The sequence below is a fragment of the Ranitomeya variabilis genome, chromosome 4, assembly GCF_051348905.1.
Source record: "Ranitomeya variabilis isolate aRanVar5 chromosome 4, aRanVar5.hap1, whole genome shotgun sequence".
Taxonomy (NCBI): domain Eukaryota; kingdom Metazoa; phylum Chordata; class Amphibia; order Anura; family Dendrobatidae; genus Ranitomeya; species Ranitomeya variabilis.
Genome location: NC_135235.1, coordinates 273,169,655 through 273,194,849, shown reverse-complemented (window position 1 = coordinate 273,194,849; position 25,195 = coordinate 273,169,655). Strand labels below are relative to the sequence as shown.

General features: G+C 43.8%; 1 protein-coding gene across 1 annotated transcript in view; it reads right to left on the bottom strand.

Moving 5' to 3' along the window:
• Window positions 1-347: 347 nt before the first annotated feature.
• Window positions 348-25,195, bottom strand: part of LOC143764426 (G protein-activated inward rectifier potassium channel 4-like) — a 50,754-nt gene continuing 25,906 nt past the window's right edge. The window contains exons 2-4 of the mRNA XM_077249970.1: window positions 16,473-16,749; window positions 14,243-15,440; window positions 348-998 (exon numbers count right to left, since the gene is read on the bottom strand). Of these exons, the coding sequence (XP_077106085.1) occupies window positions 640-998; window positions 14,243-15,440; window positions 16,473-16,688 (1,773 nt within the window). The 5' untranslated portion in view covers window positions 16,689-16,749 and the 3' untranslated portion in view covers window positions 348-639. The remainder of the gene's footprint in view (window positions 999-14,242; window positions 15,441-16,472; window positions 16,750-25,195) is intronic.

The following is a 25,195-nucleotide window of genomic DNA, read 5'->3' as shown; positions in this document are numbered from 1 at the left end:
TTCTGTAGCTTATATGTAGGAGAATAAAAGGATCGGCAGTTGGAATTCCAACGTGAGGATATTTTTCCCCAACATCTTCTGTCTGGGGATAGTCAAGTGACCAATATTAGTAAGTTTGGCCAACTTTAGTATATTGTGAATAGAGACTTTTAGAAACTGTATTGTCCTCCATGATGGTATCACCTTCTTTGATGGATAAGCAATACATTTTTTTATGCAGAATATCGCCATAATATTACCTCTTGGTGAACAGAAGCATAAATTGAGGTCTACTATGATCACCGCGTCCCTGAAGTCATGGATGAAAGTGTTCTGCTTTAAGACATACTTTAATAATTTGTGACGGAATGTAGGACACACAATGATGTCAGATGTGACTCGAGAAGGCATGACTGTATGAAATAATAGAAGGGGGCGTAGAAATGGATAAGGGGTTATTACAAGGTCCTGACGTGTAATGAGTTCACTTACCCGTGCAACAGGAAAAGACACTTGGAGTGAGAGCAATAACAGAATATTTAGGTTGAGGTGAGAACGGTTTCATTAGAGGACGAAGACTCTTCTTACTATGGAAACACAGTTCATAATAAAGTCTCCCTGCCGTCAACAGTTTAACATTGGCAACTAAGGAGTCTTCTATCAGACATCAAGGTCATTGCTGTCAGACTCTTGGTTCCCTTCAGCAATGGTGGGAAACTCTATTCTGTCCTGGGTCTGCAGTGAACCATCCCCAAATCTTATATTTGGGTCCCCAGGGTTACCCTGCTGAAACATATTGTCCCAGTAGAGGCTGAGGGTCGACCGGTCATTCTGTTCATTCTCCTTCAGTTCGTGCATTTCCTTTGCGCTTCCCCATGGTGTTTGGACATCAAAGGTCTTATCAAAGTGGCTGTAGTCCACGCGGAAGGCTCCTTTCTCCAGAGTCATGCAAGGCTCAAACCGGTGACCCCACAGTATCTCATCCTCCGTGTAGGAAGTCTTGGCTTGACACGTCATACCTTATTTCAGGGAGACATAGAATAGAAGAAAGGGTTAATCCAGAATCAGATAATATATCTGTATTAATTAAATTAATTAAAGAGGAACTGAGGTTTTAATTTTTGTTTAATACATCAGCGTGAGAATACCAAGGTATTATATATCTTAACAGAGAAACCTGATTCTTTCAGTCTTAAAATTCTCAATTCACGGTTAAAATCAGTCTCCAAAAATTACAGATTTTTCTTTTATGGAGATAGAAGATGACTGTTTGTTTCATAAAGTTGTTTTAAATATCTTCATCTAGCTCCTCTCCTCCCACATCCATAGAATTTTAAAAATACCAACTGTCATCTCCTATCTCAGTAATGGGGAGATCTGTCTTCACTGCATACAGATTTTTACACATTTCAATCAAGAATTGAGAATGAATGATCATTGTCAATTCACGGGTTTGGGTACCCCTGGTCAAAATTACTCTTATTGTGAACAGTTACTCAAGTTAAAGGTGAAATGATCTCTAAAAGGCCAAAAGTTAAAGATGACATGTTTTCTCTGTATTTTACGATAAAAAAATATGATGTCATTTTTTACATTTTAAAAATTACAAAAAGTAAAATGGGCCGATGCAAAAGGTTGGGCACCCTTGAAGATTTGTGTAGTCAGATAATTTTGACCAAGGTTTCAGACCTTATTTAGCCTGTTAGGGTTATGGTTGTTCATTATCATCATTAGGAAAAAGCCAGGTGATGCAAATTTCCCAGCTTTATTAAAACCCAGCCTCCTCTAATCTTGTGCCAAGAAACAGCAGCCATGGGTTCTTCTAAGCAGCTGCCGAGCACTCTGAAAATGAAAAGGTGGAGGACTACAAAGCAGGAGAAGGCTATAAGAAGATAGCAAAGTGTTTTCAAGTTGCCTTTCCTCAGTTCAAAATGTATTTAAGATATGGCAGTTAATAGGAACAGCGGAGGTCAAGATAAGGTCTGGAAGACCAAGCAAAATTTCACTGAGAGCTGCTCGTAGGATTGTTAGATAGGCAAAACAGAACTCCCTTGACTGCAAAAGACCTTAAGAAAGATTTATCAGACTCTGGAGCTGTGGTAAATTGTTCTACTGTTCAGAGACACCTGCATAAATATAGCCTTTATGGAAGAAACATCAGAAGAAAACCTCTCCTCACCGTAAAATTCTGCATCGGAAGTATGAAAAAGAACATCTAAACAAGCCTGATGCATTTTGGAAATAAGTCCTGTGGACTGATGAGATTAAAATAGAACTATTTGGCCACAATGATCAAAGTTATGTGTTGAGAAAAAAAGGGCATAGAATTTCAGGAAAAGAACATCTCACCAACCATTAAGCATGGGGGTGAATCAATCATGCTTTGGGGTTGTGTTGCAGCCAAGAACTGGAAGTATTTTCCAAGGAAGAATGGATGAAAATCTCTCAAACAAGAATAGAAAGACTCTTGTCTGGCTACAAAAAGCATTTACAAGCTGTGATACTTTCAAAAAGGGGTCGCTACTGGGCACTAATCATGCCGGTTCCCTGAACATTTGCATCAGCTCATTTTCCTTTTTGTAATTTTTAAAAAAGAAAAAGATGAAAATAAATATATATATATATTTTTTTTTTGCCTTAAATGCAAAGGAAATGTGTCATCTTTAACTTTAGGCCTTTTTGAGATAATTTAATCTCCAACTTGCTTAATTGTTTACAATATTAGTAATTTTTGACCAGAGGTTCCCAAACTTTTACATACCAGTGTAGCTGATGTAGCTGATATGTGGAGTCACATAGAATTTTGTTGACCGTGGCTCCAAATATCGATTGCTCGGTGGAAATGCCAGGTGCCGAACTTCTAACAATCTAACATTGATAAGCTACTGTAATACAAGGTCAGCAGTGGATTTGTCCTGGACAAGCCCTTTAAGAAAGCAATTATAACTAGTTTCTATGAGTTACAATCCATACTATATGGGTAGTGCAGACAATGGCGAAGCTTCATGTTCATGGGCCCCTATGCATCTTCTCCAACCTGGCCTCAAACCAATAAATGTATTGGTCTTCTTCTATGGGCCAAATGAAATTTTTAGGCCTCGTAGTCTCCAGGTCGCCAGCGCGGCATCTCCCATTACAGACACAGGTTGCATGATACATTGTGCTTTCTTTGCTTTTCCTCTTTATTTGAGATATTTAAATCATTACCTTTTGTCAAAGAAAATAAGTTGTGTAACTCTGTCGGCCGTTGTTTATGTCAATTGTGTCTACGTGAAACTATAAAAAAATTTGTGTTGGGAAAAAGATATCCACGAAATTAGTAGATAGGTAAAAGGTGGACACGTCGGTCTTTCTCTTCTCCAAATCCACTGTTGTTGTACTTTATCCTGAAGCCTATGGCCCTCAGTAAGATTCAGCTTGCAGGATGGCTCCATACTCAGCAGTTTTCATGGTGGAAGCCAACGCAGGGCTCCCCTATTCAGTAGTCGTTCTTCATCATCTTGCCTGATCTGCACTGGTCTGTATTAAAGATGTCGTAGCCAGATAAAAATTTTACCAGGTACATGAATATTGTGAAGATAGCAAACTCCATCATACTTCGGTGGTCTGGAAGTGTCACTGGACCACTTAGGCCTGTGATTGGCTGTAGATGTCAAGAGACTAGAATGGAACATCACAAGAGAAACAGCTGCAGCCAATCACAGGCCTCGATGGTCCTATGACACTTCAGTTTCTGGCTCTTGATCCATGGGGTAACAGTAGGTACCGTGTTTCCCCGATAGTAAGACAGCGTCTTACTTTCTTTTACCACTCAAAAGTCCCACTATGTCTTACTTTCGGGGGGGTGTCTTACATTGGGAAAAAAACCTGTGTGGTCGCTGGAGAGCTGTCACACAGACAGCTCTCCAGCGACCAACTATGCGAAGTCCCCTGGTAACCAGGGTAAACATAGGGTTACTAAGCGCAGGGCCGCGCTTAGTAACCCGATGTTTACCCTGGTTACCAGTGTAAATGTAAAAAAAAAAAGAAAAAAAAGTGAGGTGTCATATCTTGTTTTTTCCAGAGGTGATTTTGGAGTTTTTGGGCTGTCGGGACAGAATACAGTGGCTCTTCCTTTGCCTTTTGGTGTTTTTAATCCTTCCATCTCCAAGTTCTAATCGTCGCTTCGCTGGAGGGCGCCCCAGTGCAGGCTGCAGTAGGCCGGCTCTGGCGGCGGGTCCATGCCGGGTGGAGTAGATGAAGCTGGCCGCTGCTTGCTGCTCCGGAGTGCACAGTCCGTGCGGGGGATGGTGCACCGGGCCGGGGGAGGACAGGACGTGCAGGTATCCGCCGCCTCCTGCGCCAACCACAGCGCCGCCCCCGGCCACGAACCCCCCGGAGAAGCTGGAGCATTTGTCGGGGAGCAGCAGCTGGTCGTGCCCGAGGTGGCTTCCCTTTCTCATGGTACGGAGCCGCCGCCTTCTCCGCTCTCCTCCTTGTGACCCCAGTAATCCGCACTGCCCGGCCTGCACCCTACAAATAGCCGGGGCTGCAGTTAGAATAGGTGCTGAGGTGAGCTCGTCGGAGGGCTATCGAGCACCGGGGGAGGCAGATGGAGGCGGATTGTACGGCTGTGTGTGCTCGGGCCCCAGCTCCGACCTCCCTGCCACCGCCGCGGCTGAAAAATGGCTCCAGGTCAGCTGACAATGAATGAAGGGATGCGGTTTACGCGCGAAGGTCGGAGCTGGAGCCCCGAGCACACACAGCCGTACAATCCACCTCACGAGGAGAGCGGAGAAGGCGGCGGCTCCGTACCATGAGAAAGGGAAGCCACCTCGGGCACGACCAGCTGCTGCTCCCCGACAAATGCTCCAGCTTCTCCGGGGGGTTCGTGGCCGGGGGCGGCGCTGTGGTTGGCGCAGGAGGCGGCGGATACCTGCACGTCCTGTCCTCCCCCGGCCCGGTGCACCAACCCCCAGTTTCTTCTTGTGAAGACGCAAGCTGACATAGGACAACATACTGTAGAGGGCAGGCATAGCAAATTAGCTCTCCTCTAGGATGAAGAAAGCTGGATCTCTAGCGGCACTTATTGAAGATTGCTAACCTGTAAGTCAATGTCATATCCATTAAAGTGGTTGTCTACTTTTTGAGGATTGTTTTCATTTTTTTTACATGCTTAAATGCCTGTATTCTTGGCTAAATGATGGAAAACCAAACCAAACAGTGCACAATTTTAATAAAACTAAATTGCAAAAAGTACAGTGCCTTGCGAAAGTATTCGGCTCCTTGGAACTTTTCAACCTTTTCCCACATATCATGCTTCAAACATAAAGATACCAAATGTAAATTTTTGGTGAAGAATCAACAAGTGGAACACAATTGTGAAGTCGAACGAAATTTATTGGTTATTGTACATTTTTGTGGAAATTCAAAAACTGAAAAGTGGGGCGTGCAATATTATTCAGCCCCTTTAGCTTAATACTTTGTTGCGCCACCTTTTGCTGTGATTACAGCTGCAAGTCACTTGGGGTATGGCTTTGTCAGTTTTGTACATCGAGAGACTGAAATTCTTGCCCATTCTTCCTTGGCAAACAGCTCGAGCTCAGTGAGGTTTGATGGAGATCGTTTGTGAACAGTTTTCAGATCTTTCCATAGATTCTCGATTGGATTGAGGTCTGGACTTTGACTTGGCCATTCTAACACCTGGATACGTTTATTTGTGAGCCATTCCATTGTAGATTTTGCTTTATGTTTGGGATTATTGTCTTGTTGGAAGACAAATCTCCGTCCCTGTCTCAGGTCTTTTGCAGACCTCAACAGTTTTTCTTCAAGAATGGTCCTGTATTTGGCTCCATCCATCTTCCCATCAATTTTAACCATCTTCCCTGTCCCTGCTGAAGAAAAGCAAGCCCAAACCATGATGCTGCCACTACCATGTTTGACAGTGGGGATGGTGTGTTCAGGGTGATGAGCTGTGTTGCCTTTACACCAAACATATCATTTGGCATTGTTGCCAAAAAGTTTGATTTTGGTTTCTTCTGACCAGAGCACCTTCTTCCACATGTTTGGTGTGTCTCCCAGGTGGCTTGTTGCAAACTTTAGATTACACTTCTTATGGATATCTTTGAGAAATAGCTTTCTTCTTGCCACTCTTCCATAAAGGCCAGATTTGTGCACTGTATGACTGATTGTTGTCCTATGGACAGACTGTCCCACCTCAGCTGTAGATCTCTGCAGTTCATCCAGAGTGATCATGGGCCTCTTGGCTGCATCTCTGATCAGTCTTCTCCTTGTTTGAGATGAAAGTTTAGAGGAACGGCCGGGTCTTGGTAGATTTGCAGTGGTATGATACTCCTTCCATTTCAATTTGATCGCTTGCACAGTGCTCCTTGGGATGTTTAACCCCTTCACCCCCGGAGCTTTTTCCGTTTTTCCATTTTCGTTTTTCGCTACCCTCCTTCCCAGAGCCATAACTTTTTTATTTTTCCGTCAATTTGGCCATGTGAGGGCTTATTTTTTGCGGGACGAGTTGTACTTTTGAACGACATCATTGGTTTTAGCATGTCGTGTACTAGAAAACGGGAAAAAAATTCCAAGTGCTGTGAAATTGCAAAAAAAGTGCAATCCCACACTTGTTTTTTGCTTGCCTATTTTGCTAGGTTCACTAAATGCTAAAACTGACCTGCCATTATGATTCTCCAGGTCACTACGAGTTTATAGACACCTAACATGACTAGGTTATTTTTCACCTAAGTGGTGAAAAAAAATTCCAAACTTTGCAAAAAACAAAACAAAACAAAATTGCGCCATTTTCCGATACTCGTAGCGTCTCCATTTTTCGTGATCTGGGGTCAGGTGAGGGCTTATTTTTTGCGTGCCGAGCTGGCGTTTTTAATGATAGCATTTTGGTGTAGATACGTTCTTTTGATCGCCCGTTATTGCATTTTAATGCAATGTCGTGGCGACCAAAAAAACGTAAATCTGGCGTTTCGAATTTTTTTCTCATTACGCCATATAGCGATCAGGTTAATGCTTTTTTTTTATTGATAGATCGGGCGATTCTGAACGCGGCGATACCAAATATGTGTAGGTTGGTTTTTTTTTTTATTGATTTATTTTGATTGGGGCGAAAGGGGGGTGATTTAAACTTTTATATTTTTTTTATTTTTTTCACATTTTTAAAAACTTTTTTTTTTTACTTTTGCCATGCTTCTATAGCCTCCATGGGAGGCTAGAAGCAGGCACAGCCCGATCGGCTCTGCTATGCAGCACCGATCATAAGATCGCTGCTACACAGCAGAATTGCAGGTGTGCTGTGAGCGCCGACCACAGGGGGGCGCTCACAGCCACCGGCAATCAGTAACCATAGAGGTCTCAAGGACCTCTATGGTTACCTTCCTGACACATCGCCGACCCCCGATCATGTGACGGGGGTCGGCGATGCGCTCATATCCGGCCGCACGGCCGGATGCGGTAGTTAAATGCCGCTGTCTGAGTTTGACAGCGGCATTTAACTAGTTAATAGCGGCGGGTGATCGCGATTTCACCCGCCGCTATTGCGCGCACATGTCAGCTGTAAAAAACAGCTGACATGTCGCGACTTTGATGTGCGCTCACCGCCGGAGCGCACATCAAAGCGGGGGTCCCGACATGTGACGTACTATACCGTCACATGTCGGGAAGGGGTTAAAGTTTTGGAAATTATTTTATATCCAAATCCAGCTTTAAACTTCTCCACAACAGTATCACGGACCTGCCTGCTGTGTTCCTAGGTCTTCATGATGCTCTCTGTGCTTCAAACAGAACCCTGAGACTATCACAGAGCAGGTGCATTTATACAGAGACCTGATTACACACAGGTGGATTATATGTAACATCATTAGGCATTTAGGACAAAATTGGATCACTCAGAGATCCACAATGAACTTCTGGAGTGAGTTTGCTGCACTGAAAATAAAGGGGCCGAATAATATTGCACGGCCTACTTTTCAGTTTTTGAATTTCCACAAAAATTTAAAATAACCAATAAATTTTGTTCAACTTCACAATTGTGTTCCACTTGTTGATTCTTCACCAAAAATTTACATTTGGTATCTTTATGTTTGAAGCATGATATGTGGGAAAAGGTTGAAAAGTTCCAGAGGGCCGAATACTTTCGCAAGGCACTGTATTTTTATCCCAATAAATATTTTGTTACTTTTACTTGTCTCCATCTGTTGTCCAAAAAAATGAGGTTCAGGCGATACCCTGACAGCCTCTGGGTACAGTGAGGCAAATTGAGGCAAAATGTTTGACCCTTCTCTCTGGTGGTGTCCAGCTTAAAAGATGGAAACTGCTTGAAAAAAGGGTGAAGCAGAGGGTACAGGTGCAAATTTTGACTCTATGTCCTACTTATTGGCTCAATCGGGGTTCTTTTTTGTATCCTATTTTTCTGGAATATCAGAGAGAAGCCCCTGATGGATACTAATGTGTGGTGTGAAACTTGTCTAAAACTACTGACAATGCAGATGGCGATGCCATGTAAGGTTTCCCTTTACTACGAGGGCATTGATTCCATTTGCAACTCTAGCCCTCCAAGTGGAAATGAGAAATTTACTTTTTCATTACTTTTGGCTTTTTTTTTAGTCAATCCCTTTATCAAGACTGCATGAAATGGAAATGCGACGACTGGTTACATTTATAGACTTTAGAGGAATAGAATAAGTTTATCAGAATGTGAATAGCAGAATGTAATGACCCTCTTTACATAGGACTGTCTGTAATCTGAGCTGCAGAGAGGTAGGCACGGGCCGTTGTTCATGGGTGATGAAAGTTAGCAAACCACTTGGCCTAAAGCGGCATTCGGACATTGACCGCAATGTGCAGTCTGACCGCTGGTCTCCTAATAGTTTGATAGGTATATCTAAGGCTGCTGTGTTCAGGGTGGGAGACCCGAGGCCGATCTGTGCACGGACCAAGTTTCACGGACGTCTGAATATGAGGTTAATTGGGCTGATAGAACAAGCACTTATAAGAACACTTGTTCTTGATCATCGGCCCATACGATTCTGACAAACAAGCCAAAGCTCATTCGTCGCCTGATTGGATCATTTATGAGGTCATGAAATTAGAGGTGTTCCAGGGGATGTGCTGCCGACAACGAGCACTTCATATGGGGACACAACGATGACGCTAACAATCATTGCGTCACTGTTTTCTCAGACTTTATGGGACGGATCAGAAATGAGAGCCGCTTGACTTGTAAAATCCTCAATAATTAAAATTAATACAAAAAGAAAGATAAGTCATGGAACTATAGATATCGCAAGATGGAGACATGTCCATGATTCGCAAATGATAAACAAAATTGGAAACACACTTTTCAAAACATCTTGATTTATTCCGCTATGTGCAGAAATCCCAGCACTTACTACAGCGTCGGCTGCCATCGATAAGATTATTAATGGTCGTCTTGGGCACAGTGCATCAAAGCAGAGTTGTCTGTCAGTGCTGGGATCGCATGGTTACAGCCTTCGCTCATTAGCGATCACTGAAGCCGCTCCGTCCGCGCCTCTAGGTTGCTGAGAGAAATGCAGTTCATTTCCCCTGGCAGCGGGGCTTTCAGGGTGGCGGCCACACATCCTTAGAACACTATTAATATGAAGATTAACCCCATATCTGCAGGTTATAGCATTTTGATACACGACAGATTTCCTTAAACAATAGATCAGTTAAAAAATGGATGAAACTTGTGTGGAACTCTGACGTATGCTACATTCATATGGCACTTCCTAGTGCTGTTCATTTTTTTTTTCTCGAGCAGCGCACCAACCCATACTGCTTCAGTGAGCCACACACACAACAGCACTTCACTAAAAATTAATCCAAAAGTTACCCAAAGTGAATAACTACTCAATTCACTATGGAATCTGTCAGCAGGGTTTGCTATCTCTTCTGAGAGCAGCTGTCATGCGTCTGGATTCGAACAGTTTATCCTATGCTCTGTGGTCGGCATCTCTTTACATTGAGCCACAGTAAAGATGCCTTTTCTTTTGGTGTTTTAGTTCTGTTATATTTTTACTGTCAGTTTTGGGTAACAGGTGTTTTTCATTTACTCTGCTTGTCTGTCCTATCACCTTTTGCATGCAGCTTTATATACCTTCCCTTACTGATGTTTCCTGCTGGTGATAGACTTTGTTGGATTCATTCACTTTGCTGTAGTTTGTGTTAGTTGCAGTGGTTTTGTGTGTGATTCCTTTATTTCTTACAGAAATTCTACTCTAGCGATACTAGATTCTGCTGAAGACATTCATGATAAGCTGCAGGCGAGTGGGGGTGCCATTGTGTTATTTTAGGGTGCCATCCTCAGCTCAGTGGTCAGGCAGGGACAGACCAGGGTCAGAGAAGGGTTTTTTCCAAGCCTGGACAGGGTTCTGTCAGGTTCAGGTATTTGTCTCCATGGATTATACGCTACCTGTGTGAATGTGCTTTACCAGTCATTACAGAAGCTTAATATAGGAAGAGACCAAGATTCAAATGGTGTATCACATAGCTTACTGGGTACCGCAGTTGTCATACAATCAGAGGTTATAGATGTAGCATCGACCTGACCTGCCGACACCAGGTTCTCTGTGTACATTGCATATTGACAGCAAGCTGCTAATCAGTGCTGGAGGTGTGGTTGGACCAGGACGCACGAGAGCTGTAGTCCTGTAGTGATCTCCAGCTTTATAAAGCACTGATTGTATTGAAACAACAGCACACAGCCTAATAAGTGATACATCGCTGGAATCAATGTCACAGCCCCTACCTCATGCTGCCCTCAGATTACATATCAATAACCTGCTGACAGATTCCCTTTAACGCTGATAGAACAATGCTATTGTGCACCGAGGCGTGCACTTATTGGCAAGATTGGTGGCCGCATACGGTGGCACAGTTGCCCGCATTATACGCACATAGGCACACCCCTCGCCTCCATTCAATCAATATGACAGCCATTCGTGCATCCCTACAAATTCAAGGGTTTCGCTCCAAAGGGACCAATCAGGATTCACAAGATTGTATCAGTGACGGTATATTAACGTCAGTAGGCTCATCCATTGGGACCAATCGGAAGGTGCCGAAAGCAATCATCCCCCCAATAACAGATGTCAGATAGAAAACCTCCACATCCATCCATAACTACGGGACCTGAAAACTTCTGTTATTTTACAATCACTACAATATATACTCCAGATACAATGAAATTCCACCCATACATGCTTTGATTTTTTTTTTAAAGAATCAGGGCTGTAAGGCTCCGCATATGTCCTATTATCATCTGGTTTACCAATCAGATTCCGTCATTTAAGTCTACAGATATCTCTGAAATACTGAAATACTGCGGAATGACTTTGTACTTCACAGTTCCTTCTTAGAATCTTCCATTTTTATCTGATACATTAAGACCGGGGTCACATAAGCGTATAAAAAAGTACAATGTTCATCCTGAATAGTGGGATGATTTTTTTTCTCACTTATCATCTGTCTGCTGTCAGTGTAAATCTGTTTTTTAGTCAGCAATCATTAATCTCAGGACCATTTACAGTTTCCTATATTACAGAATTGCAATTTTTTCGTAAAAGTCAGATGCCGTACTGATGGTCCATATGTCATCTGTGATTCAGTGACCCATGTTACAGCCAGAGGGCGCTGTATGTGCTCCTCAGGATATGCATGGAGGCGTATCTGTAATGGGGAGGGTGAAACAGTGACCGGCAGGATTGTAAATGGCTGGTATGTGTCACAGAGGGAGTCTGCGCTGTAAGCCTGAAGTAAGGTTGTTCTGGGACCTGTGGTCCCACAAGTATTTGTGTTTGTTTACTTATAAGGAAGGCTTGCAGGGTTAGTCGGAGAGCTGGGCGGGTCTGGCTAACCACACACACCACCCATCTATGGGAGTAGTTACAGCTACATAATGTGACCAGGGTTTGGGTCACATGTTCAGAGTGTATGGACCAGAGTGGTCAGAGTGTGAGGTCCTAAAGGCCTGTGTGTTGGAATGTCCTGGCGTGGACTGGATTCCTGGAAGCACATGGTGAGGCCATGGACTGAATAGTCAATGTGTTGGAATGTCCTGGAGTGGACTGGATTACTGAAAGCACATGGTGAGACCATGGACTGAAGGCCTGTGTGTTGGAATATCCTGGCATGGACTGGATTCCTGGAAGCACATGGTGAGACCATGGACTGAAGGCCTGTGTGTTGGAAGTTCCTGGGACTGGACTTCCTGAATAGTGCACGGAGAGGCCATATCTGCAGAGCCTGGGACAGCTACTGTGTTGGGGAAGCTACAGTTCCTACTGCCGGTCTGGACTATCTGAGGTGCCCTGGTCACAAGGACGGTAATCCCAGTGAGGAAGCGTTTCCCTGTGAACCAGGACTGACAGGAGTCAGTGCGTGGAGCAGGTGAATAATGAGAGAAAAAGCATCACTCCAAATATGCACACCACATACACAAAAATGAGAGACATGATAATAAATCATATATGAAAAAACAAGATTTTTATTGACACACAACACACAATATAAAACATAATTAAAAACAGCAAAGAGCCTTGTCCATACACAATCATATAAATCTGAGTATAAGAGTGAATACCTAGATGGCAAAAAACTGCACCTACGTGGCTCATGGGATAAAAATACACCAAACTATCTAGCAAATAACAGTGGCCAAATGGACTCCAACATAAGTCCCAAGGTCACCATGAATATGGTGAGGAGATGCAGTAATACATAATGAAAGACCCCAGAAAATGCTGAGGCCAAGTTACCCAGTGCGAGGTAGCAACCCAAAAGCAGATCCACAGGAAAGCAGGTGGAGAGGACAAGGCCCAGTGCAGCCCCACGCGTATCGCCCTCACTGACAGGACTTCATCAGGGCAGATATCCCCTGATGAAGCCCTATCAGTAGGTGCAGTTTTTTGCCATCTAGGTATTGGCTCATTATATTGCCCAGTGTGTTACTATCATGGTTGCTAGGGGGCTTTATATTGCTAGCCTGAAGGACTGTTTTCTGGCTTGCTTCTATTAACCCCTTTTGCCTATAGCTGCACAGGCCTGCATTCAGGTAGTCCTTATCACACTATTTTGTTGGGTATTCACTCTTATACTCAGATTTATATGATTGTGTATGGACAAGGCTATTTGCTGTTTTTAATTATGTTTTATATTGTGTGTTGTGTGTCAATAAAAATCTTGTTTTTTCATATATGATTTATTATCATGTCTCTTATTTTTGTGTATGTGGTGTGCATATTTGGAGTGATGCTTTTTCTCTCATTATTCATTTGATTTATCACTCATTTGCACCCCATACTATTTTGTGTACACCTTTGTAGTGCGCCTTTTTTGGTTACAGTGTGTGGAGCAGGAGCTCCTGTAAGGTAACTCCAGATAAAGGGGGTTACGGGCAGAGAAGTATCTGCCATTGGAACAGACTGTCGGTGGTTAATGTGTTCCGTTGATGTAAATAATGAACTGTTCGTGGTGCGGTTTATGATGTTTATGTGGAGAAACCATGCCTGAGTGCTTTAATCCCTTTGCCAAACGAGTTTCCTCAACCCACTCAGGTAGCGCTATCTCACACTTCCAATTTTGTTTTAAGCAATCATCTGATTTCATAGTGAAATCGCACCATGCTGCAATTTTTATCTCACGCCAAAAACAGCTGAGAAAGAAAATGCGAATCTGCACTGCCTCATTGAATATCATTGGTCCAAGAGTGCAATCCCTTTTTTATCAGATTGCACTCTTCCGAGTTATGTGGGTGAGCCCCAAGAGTCAATAGATAAAAAAAAAAGTTTCGACAGTCTACAGTCTACAGTCAGTGGAAAAAAAGAGATAAGAAAAAATCTGATACAAATTGGATTTCACTTAAGAAATAGTTGGTCTTTTTCTCTCAGATGGTGACACAGTATTGGGTCATGCACCTTTGTACAGTAACACACAGTTACCAATTTTTGTGTAAATTTCTAAAATGGTCGAACAGAGGGATGGCACAATGTAGAGTACTATTAGGGCACATTCAGATGTCTGTGCATATCATTTTGAGATCGGACCATAAGGTACAGACAAGCCATGAGTTTCCCAACCTGAGAGAGATCGGGAGCCCCGCGGCCAGCCCATGCATTGCGGGGCAATCTCGAACAAATTTGCATGGACGTCGCAAAGCACCCTCTGAGATACTTTTTCATGAGAAATACAGGCATTTAATAAACCAGACATGTCAGACATGTTTCCTCTGTAGCTTGTCTCTTACCTGTGGCTTCAACAATGCCTTCAAGTATTACAATAATTTCAAACTGCTCTCGCTTCAGCGACTCCGCAGACATCTCCCAGAATGGACTGTGGTCATTAATGAAATGACAGATGATCTGAGGTTCCACCAGGAAAAGTCGGTCCTCTCCAGTATCATAACCAAGGTTAATTTCTGATTGCTCCAGTGGAATAAACTCCCCTTCCTTTGTCTGTCGGGATTTGATGAGTTTGGCTCTTATCTTGGCATCTACCATGTGGCTATCTCGTAGATCTCCGATCCTGAACATCAAGCAAAGCTTTTCATCTCTGTGGGACACCACACATTTCTTACTGAAGATCAGGGTCTCGGCTCTCTTTTTGGGCCGTGAAATTTTAACAAACATACAGCCCACCATGAGGGCATCAATCACCGAACCGATTATTGACTGAGCCATGAGCAAAATAACGCCCTCAGGGCAATAGGCAGTTACCATCCTGGTGCCATAGCCGATTGTCCGTTGACTTTCCACAGAGAAAAGTAAGGCAGAAAGGAAAGAGTCAACATTGTCAATGCAAGGCTTCCACTCGGGATCCCCAATGTGATTCACATCATCTCTAATCAAGGCGTCCACAAAATAAATAACCCCAAAACCAACCCAGGTGACGATATAACATAACATGAATACAAATATGAACCATCGATACTTTAGATCCACAACAGTGGTGAAAATGTCCGACAAAAACCTCTTCTTTTCCTGTATGCGACCAAGGTTAACCCTACACTTGCCGTCCTTGGTGACGTATCTCTGACGTGTCTGCCGATTAGTGAGGTTGAAGAGCTGACGGTCATCGGCCATGAGCTTACATCGCACCCTGTGCGATTTAGTGGTGACTGGAGCGGAGACAACACTACGGGTTGGGGTTTTACTTCGGTTTGGGATATTTGGAACACTAAGCGCGTGTTTCGTATGCCAATTTGAATTGGCTTCATTTACGGGCGTCTCTGGCTTGGCAGCTCGTTGATAACGAGGTAAGTCTTCAGTATTAATAGTCACACTAGGCCTAGGCTTGGCAACAGGGTTGACAGCACCCGTGTTTGTTTGGTCCACAGCACTGAATCTCCTTAAGTTTGAGATGATGCTGCCTTTCTTGGGTGGAGGGAATTCTGTTTTTTGGTGATAATCTTCACAAGACGTCACAGACATGACCATTGTTTCAGGCTGTTTGAGAACATGGAAAATGAAAAGAAAAATAAGCAAACATGTGAACACATAATTAATATCATAATTAATTAAAATTAATTGGCTGTAGATGGATAACCCCTCCAATTATGACTTTGCTATGGCCATCTTCTAAAATGAAGAACTCCTTCTCTAAGCCCTGGTGACTGTCATGCAACCAAAAATGAACGGGCAACTATATGATCTAAGGAATGGTCGTGTCAAATTTACTTGAGCTGTGTTTTAATAGAGGGAGATCTTGTCCAGGCACGTTCCTCGTATGCCTTTTAAAAGTCCTAGACAAAGGTAATTAACATTTGAAAAAAAAACTTCTAACATGTCAGATGTTTTGATCAATGAGACATAGATCTCCCTGAGAAAATAGACAGCACAGCAACACTCTGTAAGGGAGAAAGTATATGCAAACACTGAATACATGATATCTAAACTGTATTGTTGCTAAATAAAATGTACTTACAAAAATGAAGTTGCAAAAATGAAGGTTTTTAGCACATAAATTGGCCAATTCATGTGTGCCCATCAACCACGACATGGTGACACTTCTCTGATGGGTAACTACTTTGATACGAAACATGCCTCTCCTGGGCTATAAGCCTGCATTTTAACTGGGCAGGTAGAAACCAACACTAATTAATAGCACCCTTGGGCTGATGGGAAGAGTGCAGAGTCAGAAAAGAAGGCAGTCAACACCTCCAATAGTGAACAGAAAACAAAAACCTGACCAGCAGTCATTGCAGCTTGCACCTATTCACATTGTATGGAGGTGCTGGTCAGGTTTTGGTTTTCTGCAGTTTACTATTGGAGGCAGTGACCAGCCCAGGAGAGGCATGTTTGATAAGTATCAGAGTAGTTACCCATCAGAGAAGTGTCACCTTGCCGTGGTTGATGACAGGTGACATTGAACTATTATCAATATTTCCTTTGCCAATAAATCTTTATGTGCCAAATTCTCAACCTAGTCTTTGTTAGGTACAATAGAGTTGTGAATATATATATATCAATAAAAAGTACCTTTTGAGGGAACGTTCCATATCTGTTGTTGTCTGTCGGTGGCCTGGGCAGATAGGCTAGCATGTGCTTCGCCGTAGGAGCCTGAGCTGGAGGAATGGAGTTTCTCCTGACTCTTGGGTCATCTACTTTCAGCCTGGACTCATTGATGTGATTTCGCAAACAGGGCCCATTAGGCTGATGCAAGTCCATGCTGTTACTGGCAACTGCCAACGCCATTGTGGCTCAGAAGATGACCATGTAGGTTTAGGCAAGAACATGGCACCTTCTGTCTACATTCCTACAATAACAGACAGGAGAACTTATGAATAATACACTATAGGAGTTATATCCAATATTACATACAAAAAAATACCATAATCTCATGTATTCATACAGTGGTTGAAATAGAATTGTATTACTGCTTGGCCTTGAGCAAGGTTCGATTTTATAAATCAAACTATACTCTTCCTGGAAGAATACTTATGCTCCAAGTTTTTTTATGTGGACTCCACATGCTACCCAATGGTCAGCATGGTCCAATTGTAATGCAGTTACAGTATATTTAGGATGCAAGCCATACGGATTCCAAAATATGATTGCGCACATGTGACATATAGGTGTAATATTTTCATATAATATACTACTTCTCTTTGACATCTCTCAAGCTATATAATTTTAAACCTCACCTACCAGCTCTTCTGGAAAGTCCAGGTGACCTCCTAGATTCCTGGGCTGGTTGGCAAACCTCCTGAGTGTCACCAAATCCTCCCTAAACCACCAAGAAAGTAGGTTTCTTGGGACCTTGTTGGTGCCTGAATGCAATTTTAAAGTTGTGACGGGAATGTGGATGTGGCATAAAGGATCATGCCACAATCAGAAAAACTACTTATTGCTATATTTTTTAATCGGAAAAAAACAAACTGTAAGCAATGTATTCCCATTAAATTATCTGGACATGTACACCCCTCCAAAACAGAAGGAGCTGAGCACGAATGGGAGAACGTGGCACTTCTTCAGCCTTCTAGCTACTTTCCAGTACCAGTGTCAGGAAAAGAAATATTTATTTTCTGCATACCGGGTCCCTTTTCTGAAATGTCTCTGGACCACTATGAATTCAGTAGGCCATTTAAGTGTTGGAGTGACCCAATGAAGGTTCAGCCGTACACATATATTTGGTATAAATGAGCAGGATAGGGCTGGATTAAGATTAATGGAGGAACCTGGACAAAACTTTTAGTAGGAACATCTATTCCACCTCCCAACTCTGTATTACTCCTTATTGCAGCGACTCCCGTAGACAAGCCTGTCGATCACTTTTCGGCTACATTGTTGAGCCATCAGGAGAACTTGGTCAGATGCACATCGCTATTTGTGGTGATAATGTAGGAATGTTTTAGCCCTGACACCACCCCAATCCTGACCAGAACACTCCATTTGTGGACAGAGTATCTATAAACATTGCCCATTTGTGGCCTGGGAATCCACACATTTGCTGGGATTTGTTTCTAAAAAATAGTGACGTTCCCGACAAATTTTAGACGGTTGGCATATATCTGCATAACTAGAGAATGCTGGGAGTTAGGTTCAAAAGAACTGGCATGGGAAATGAATATGGGTGGTGGTGCCCCTCTATGTTTCCAAGATGGTGACCTGCACCTTGTGACCTCCCGGCAGTCCACCCGGAGGAAGATACAATTTCATCTTCTAGTTATAAAGATCGATGATATTGATGATCTATCCATTGTAGGATTGGACACCCTTCACTCCCACCAGTTGCGTGTTACTAGGTCCCGTGGCCGCTGGTGTTAGAAGGCTTCAGCCCTATACACCATGAAGTGGTCATTACCGGGTACTGAAGCTCAGATCACATTTATGTCAGTAGAAGCTGAGTTGAAGTACATCCAAGAATATCCACTAGACATTGTACAGAGCTGTGGGGTTCTGGCTTTGTATACCTTGGACTTCCAGTGGCCAAAGAACCTGGTAGCACCCGATCGGTGATGGTAGCGAGTTATCCAACCCCCCCCACCGATCTGATATTGGTGTCCTGTCTTAAGGCTGGGTCGTCAATATAGTCCTGGACAGACCCTTTAAAGAGTACCTAAAATACTGGACCCATCTCATGATAAAAAAAAAAATCCTAAATTCTTAGGAAATCCCAAAATTGTTAAAATTCCAGCCCCATAGAAAAAGTAGATAAAAGTAATAAACAAATGATATTGGAAAGACCTACATAACTCTACATATCTAAAAGACAAATTAAACTAAAAAACAACATAATATTCATAAAAGCCAAAACATCTGTGCTCCAGCGTCTAAGCCGCCTCTTACTGGATAGAGGGTCTTCATTAACACAGAGCATCGCTCTATAAATGACGCATGCATAATCTATGCGGAAAGAGAACAGGTTTATGGCCCGGATTATGAAGACCTATAATCCCCAACAAATGAGGCCTGAAGCTCATCAAAAGCTAAGATTACTGTGCAGATAAGGCAGGAAAACCCATGCTGGTGAATGGCCGTCCCCGCACAATCACGCTTTTCTTCTGCACACTTGATTTCTGCAGGATTTACTGATAAGTTGCCATGTTTCGCGGCTGGAGGTGAATTTTGCTATTTATAAATTCTAATTTGTAATTGGTAACCAGTCTGAGCTGGGATCTCGGAGCGAATCTCACGTGTTCGCAAAGTGTGCATAAACCGCTGTCCATGTGCATCTAATGGGAAAGAAATAAAATCTGCAAATATCGCAATGAGTTGCTCTATCCAATTGGAAGATTATTGGGGGTATGCCCTGCTTGAGACCCCTATCTTTAATAGTAGCCACATCACAAAGCATCGCGTACCTTGGAAGACACACCAGGCATGACTGTATGCTCTATCTGAGCTAAGTGCTGATTGATTGCAATTGGAAACAAAGTCATTTTTTATAAGTGAGACGAATCGAATTCTATGGGAAACTGTTGTGGGCATGCTCTGTGACCTGTGCAGGAGTCACTGTGCAGGAAAGAGAGGAGATAAACTGTGATAAAACCTAATGTCAATGGCGGATTTTGCATTTTTTGACCCCAGACTTAGGATAAAAAAGACATACTTCATTGCACTCCTGTCCACCATGATAAGACTGTTGATAAGTGATCGGAACAGGAAGTGTCTGACTATTTTGAGGCTTAGGCCGGTGTCACACTTGCGAGTCGAATAGAAGAAACTTGTGCGAGTCTCTCGCATCAATACCTGGCACTGCGGCCGCCACTCAGGACCGGACTGTTTGGCTGCATGTATTTCCATGCAGCCGCATACTCCGGTCCCAAGTGCTTGCGGCAGTGCCGGGTATTGATGCGAGAGACTCGCACGAGTTTCTCGCATTGGACTCGCAAGTGTGACACTGGCCTTACTGTGAAAACTGCAGGATTTCAGTAAACAGAGAAATAGAAAATTAAAAAAAAAAGTTTTCCATAAAAATTTGATATAAACAGTAAGTCACGTTCTTGGTAATAAGTTCCATTTTAACATTACAGCAGAGTAATTTTCATGAAATTTGTCACATGAATGCACATATAACACTCTTTTGGTCAAACTGGTGGGACCATAGATGAGCAAATCATTTTGAGGCGTATTAAATTTGCTTTAATTCTGTTTTTGCGATTCTCTTCATAGGAATACAGCAAAATGACAGCAGCAAGAATTTTGGTGAACTCAAAAGGGCCAAAATGGGGTCCAATAAAAAAGATATATAATGCCTGTCACTCCTATCAGCCCGGTCTTTTCTTTTCATTCATCCTGTCGCTCACTTTGGTCTTCTCTTCTAGCATCATCGGTGCTTCTGGCACTGACTAGGTCTTGTAAAGTACGTCATTACATTGCGTGAGGCCTATTTTAGGCTTACATCATGTCATGATATCCCAAAGCCTACTGAGCACTGAAGATACTGTCAGAAAAGACTAGACTGGAGGAAGGCGAAGGTTGCCTGAAGAGAAAACTGGACTGGAGGGAACGGCATAATGCCTGAAGAGAAGACTGGACTGAAAGGAGTGGCAAGATGCCTGAAGAGAAGACTAGAACGGAGAGAGCAGCACGTTCCTTGAAGAGAACTCTGGACCGAAGGGTGCAGCAGGATGCATTATTAGATGACTGGACCAGAGGGAGCAGCAGGATGCCTAAAGAGAAGACCGGAGGGAGCAGCAGGGTGCCTGAAGAGAATACTGGACTATAGGGGCGGCAATATAACTGAAGACAAGATTGGACCAGAGGGAGCGGTAGAATGCCTGAAGAGAAGACTGCACCGAAGGGAGCAGCATGATGCCTGAAGAGAAGAATGGACCGGAGGGAGCAGCAGGATGCCTGAAGAGAAGAATGGACCGGAGGGATCACAGGATGCCTGAACAGAAGAATAGACCAGAGAGAGCAGCAGGATGCCTGAACAGAAGAATAGACCAGAGAGAGCAGTAGAATTCCTTAAGAGCAGACCAGACCAGAGAGAGTCAGAATGTCTGAAGGGAAGACTAGAGCAGAGGGAGCATCAGGATGCCTGAAGAGAAGACAAATATGGAGAGAGCGGCAGGATGCCTGAAGAGAAGACTAGACTGGAGGGAGCGGCAGGATACATGAAGAGAAGACCGGACCGGAGGGAGCTACAGAATGATAGCAGAGAAGACTCCGAACCATAGGAAGAAACCATTGAGGGCTAGGCATAGATGAATATTAATGATTTTTTTGTTCGTTTGTTTTTTTACCAAACGTCTTTCCAGACCACAGAGCAATGGTAAGACATATTCGATTTGCATTGAATAAATTTTATGCAAATACATTTTCCCAGGAGCACAACTGATTATTCAGAAGAGCTTGGGAAATTATCATTATAAAGGCAGCTGCAATTCTTAATATCTGGTTAATGTGGAATATTTGTAAAACGGGTGGATCGCCCCCAGACGCAGGGCAGTGGGGTACTCGGTACCGGGTCCCTCTGTCTCGGATCTGGGGATGTCACGGTGGCCCGACCCGGTCCATGGCCCTGCTAAGGGGCGCCCAATCAAAGGGTGAAGTTTGTCAAGTGTTCGTGACGCCACCTGTGGTGTTCGGTCAGGGTGACCGACGCTGCTTAGGGGTCCGCTGGGGTGATGTTATGGCAGCTAGATGGAATACCTTCCCACAGGTGAAGTATGTCCCCAGGGCTTCCCAGTAAGGTAGATGATGATGGTGTAGGTCGCAGTAAATAACGAGGACACAGGGTTGCAGTCTCTTTACCTTTTACTGTAGACTTCAGCGTCCACAATCCAGAGCACTGCCAACAGGGCTGGCTGAATCCGGCCAGTCCGAAGGCACATCCAGAGTTCCCTTTGCAGGTGGAAATCAGTAGCCCTCCTACTAGCGCCTGTGTGTTGTAGTACTTCCCTGCTGAGCACCACAGGATAGTCCTCACAACTGTCGTGTATGTTTCTGATATTCTCTCTCTCCATCCCCCAGATGGTATGGATAGGACGACCCGTATGACGGGGTAGGCCTGGAGCTATTTTATAGGGACCCTAGAGACGCCCCTCTCCCACAATTTGCCTCCGTTGTCTTCATTAGATTAAAGGTTGGGCAGCCAACTTGGAATTAACTGTCCTGCCATAGTTTGAAATAATGCGTAGAGCCTATTACTCCCTCGGTGTTCCGGCCACCGGCTACGCGCCTCAGAAGGATGTTGCCGCTCTTAAGGCAGAACTCCTCCCGGTATTATCTCCTTGTGCTGTGATCTCGTTTCTCACTTCTACACAATATACTCCGCCTCTTGTCCTTTCTTAGGATGCTGCCGCAATGAGGTGCAGGCGCAGCTCCGTAACGTTCTATCTCTTGCTAAGTCTCTGCCAGGATCCCACCCCTGACAGGGACCTCTGTCTGCAGCTTAGATGTTCTTCCTTCTCCCCCTGTCTGCCCGACAGGTCTTCTCTGGGTCTCACCCAGGCAGCTTCTTGACTAACTTCCTATCCAGCCCCCAGTTTTACCCGAGTGTGAGGAGTGGACTAATAGATAGAACCTTTTGCTCCCCCTGGTGGCCGGAGTGTGAAGTATAGTGTGTGACTGTGATACCTGGTCAGGTGAACTCCTTTAGTGCCATCAGACGTACCATCACCCCCCCTGGTGGAAGAGTGACAATACTGCAACGACCAGTACTCTGGGGCGCTGCACGGGTGTAGCAAGCAGCTTGTGCTATGCAAAATCTTGGGGCTTATGCCATGCCTCTTTATCTAGGACCAATCCACAACCTTCAGCATTTGTCCACATTTTACTCTTCTTCTGGTCTTCTGGATCCAGGAATTGTGTCTTTCTGTCTCTGGATCTCTCTGTTCTCTATCATGTCAGGTTGAAAAGGCAACCTGTTGCACACTGTTGACTTCATGCCCCAACTCCTTAGAAGGAGGCTCAGTTAGCATCCATGCACTACTGTGGACATCACCTTCATTCCTGCATCTTCTTGGCATTCTATTTCTTAGACAATTCTGCCTTGAAATGATTATAAAACCAGGTTTGGTTTCTCACTGGGTACTATTTTGCACCTTGTGTCAAACCCACCTCTGCTACATTGCTGGGTAAGAAACAAAATGGTAATCAGTTCACCTGCCAGGGAGGACCATTCAGTGTGAAAACCACTTGTATTCAACATAGTAACCCTGGTAGACCATGTTTGGTGCAGAGAGTCTACGAACACAGCAGGCGCTATCCAGGTCACAAGTGGCAGATAAGGTCCATGAGGACTGGGCTCCAGCATCAATGAGAAAATGTTAAGACATAACTTTGACTGTGCAATTAAAAAATAGTGAGAAAAAAACAAAAAAGATTAAAAAAAAATCTTGAATCCATAAGCTAACGCGTTTCGGGTTAGCAACTTTTATTCATAGCTACAAATAAGGGTTGCTAATCTGAAAAGCGTAAATTTGTGGATCCTTAAAGGGAACCTGTCACCCCCAAAATGGAAGTTGAGCTAAGCACACCGGCATCAGGGGCTTATCTACAGCATTCTGGAATGCTTTAGATAAGCCCCCGATGTATCCTGAAAGATGAGAAAAAGGGATTAGATTATACTCGCCCAGGGGCTTTCCCCGCTGTGGTCCAGTCCGATGGGTGTTGCGGTCCGGTCCGGGGCCTCCCATCTTCTTACGATGACGTCCTCTTGTATTCACGCTGTGGCTCCGGCGCAGGCGTACTTTGTCAACCCTGTTGAAGGCAGAGCAAAGTACTGCAGTGCGCAGGCGTCGGGCCTCTATGACCTTTCCTGGCGCCTGCGCACTGCAGTACTTTGCTCTGCCCTCAACAGGGTTGACAAAGTACACCTGCGCCGGAGCCGCAGCGTGAAGACAAGAAGAGGACGTCATCATAAGAAGATGGGACCGGACCGCGACACCCATCGGACCGAACAGCAGCGGGACCGCACCTGGGTGAGTATAATCTAACCTGTTTTTCTCATCTTTCAGGTTACATCAGGGGCTTATCTACAGCATTACAGAATGCTGTAGATAAGCCCCTGATGCCGGTGAACTTAGCTCAACTTCCATTTTAGGGTTGACAGGTTCCCTTTAATCTTTTTTTTAATCTTTGTTGCTTTTTCTCACCATGTTTTCAATTGTACACTAAAAGTTATGATTTAACATTTTCTCATTGGTGCTGGAGCCCAGTCCTCATAGACCCTTTTTACATGGCTTAGTGCTCTGTTATACTGCTGGTCAGCTCAGCATTGAACTCTGTGGCAAACTTAGCTCTGTTATATCGTCAATTCTACTCTGTTGTACCGCTGCCAGCTAAATCCAGTCCTGCCATAGAACCTCTGTTCCTTATTGCTGAGTCAACACTGAGTATGAACCATCCCACCTGCCAGTTCTGATTGTCTCAGCAGGAAACTGGAAAGTGAAGCCAGAAGAAAAAGGTAGTTGTGTCATCCTGGCACTGCCACGAAGGGGGACAAACAGTTTGAAGGTAAAATAGATTTTCATTGAACTTGAACTATGTGTTTTGGGAACGGTCCGTCACCTTCATCAAGTATACTCAAACAGGATGTAACCTCTGGCACATATACCGGACGGAGATTACGTATAACGTTAGAATTGTTATGTCATCTCCGACCGGTATATGTGCCGGACGTGACTTCCTAAAAGAGTATACCTGATGAAGGGGACAGACCATTCCCAAAATGCATAGCACAACTTCAATGAAAATCTCACTTACCTTCAACCTGCTCGTCCTCCTTCGTGGCAGCACCCAGATGATACCGCTACCTTTTTCTTCTGGCTTCAGAATGCTCCTTGAGGCTGTTAGATGGCCAAGAATTTTGGAACTGAATGTGATGAGTTGACAGCTGTGACTGTTAGACTATGCTCATGCAGAGTTTTTTGGGGATGTTCAAAAATGACAAGGTTTTCAAGCCGAAGCCTCTTTGGGAATAGCTCCTTTTTGGGGGGGAGAGTTTTTGAAGTAGTTTTCCTTTTCCTGAAGTAATTTTTGGAAGATTATTTTTTTCCTGAAATGTTCTTTTCAGTCATTTGATTGGATGGTGCCTAGTTGGGAAAGAATTCCCACTTAGAAAATTATTTCTATGAAAATCAAAGAGGATTTCTCAAAGAAATAAGAGTTGTCCAAGAGTTTTTGAAGAGAAGTTTTGAGAGCATCTCATCCAAGAAAGTCCTCACAAAACTCTGTCTGCACGAGCCTAAGGTTTGGCACTAGATTACTCTCATTAATGGGGTGAGGTCGGGGGATATTTACATGACTGC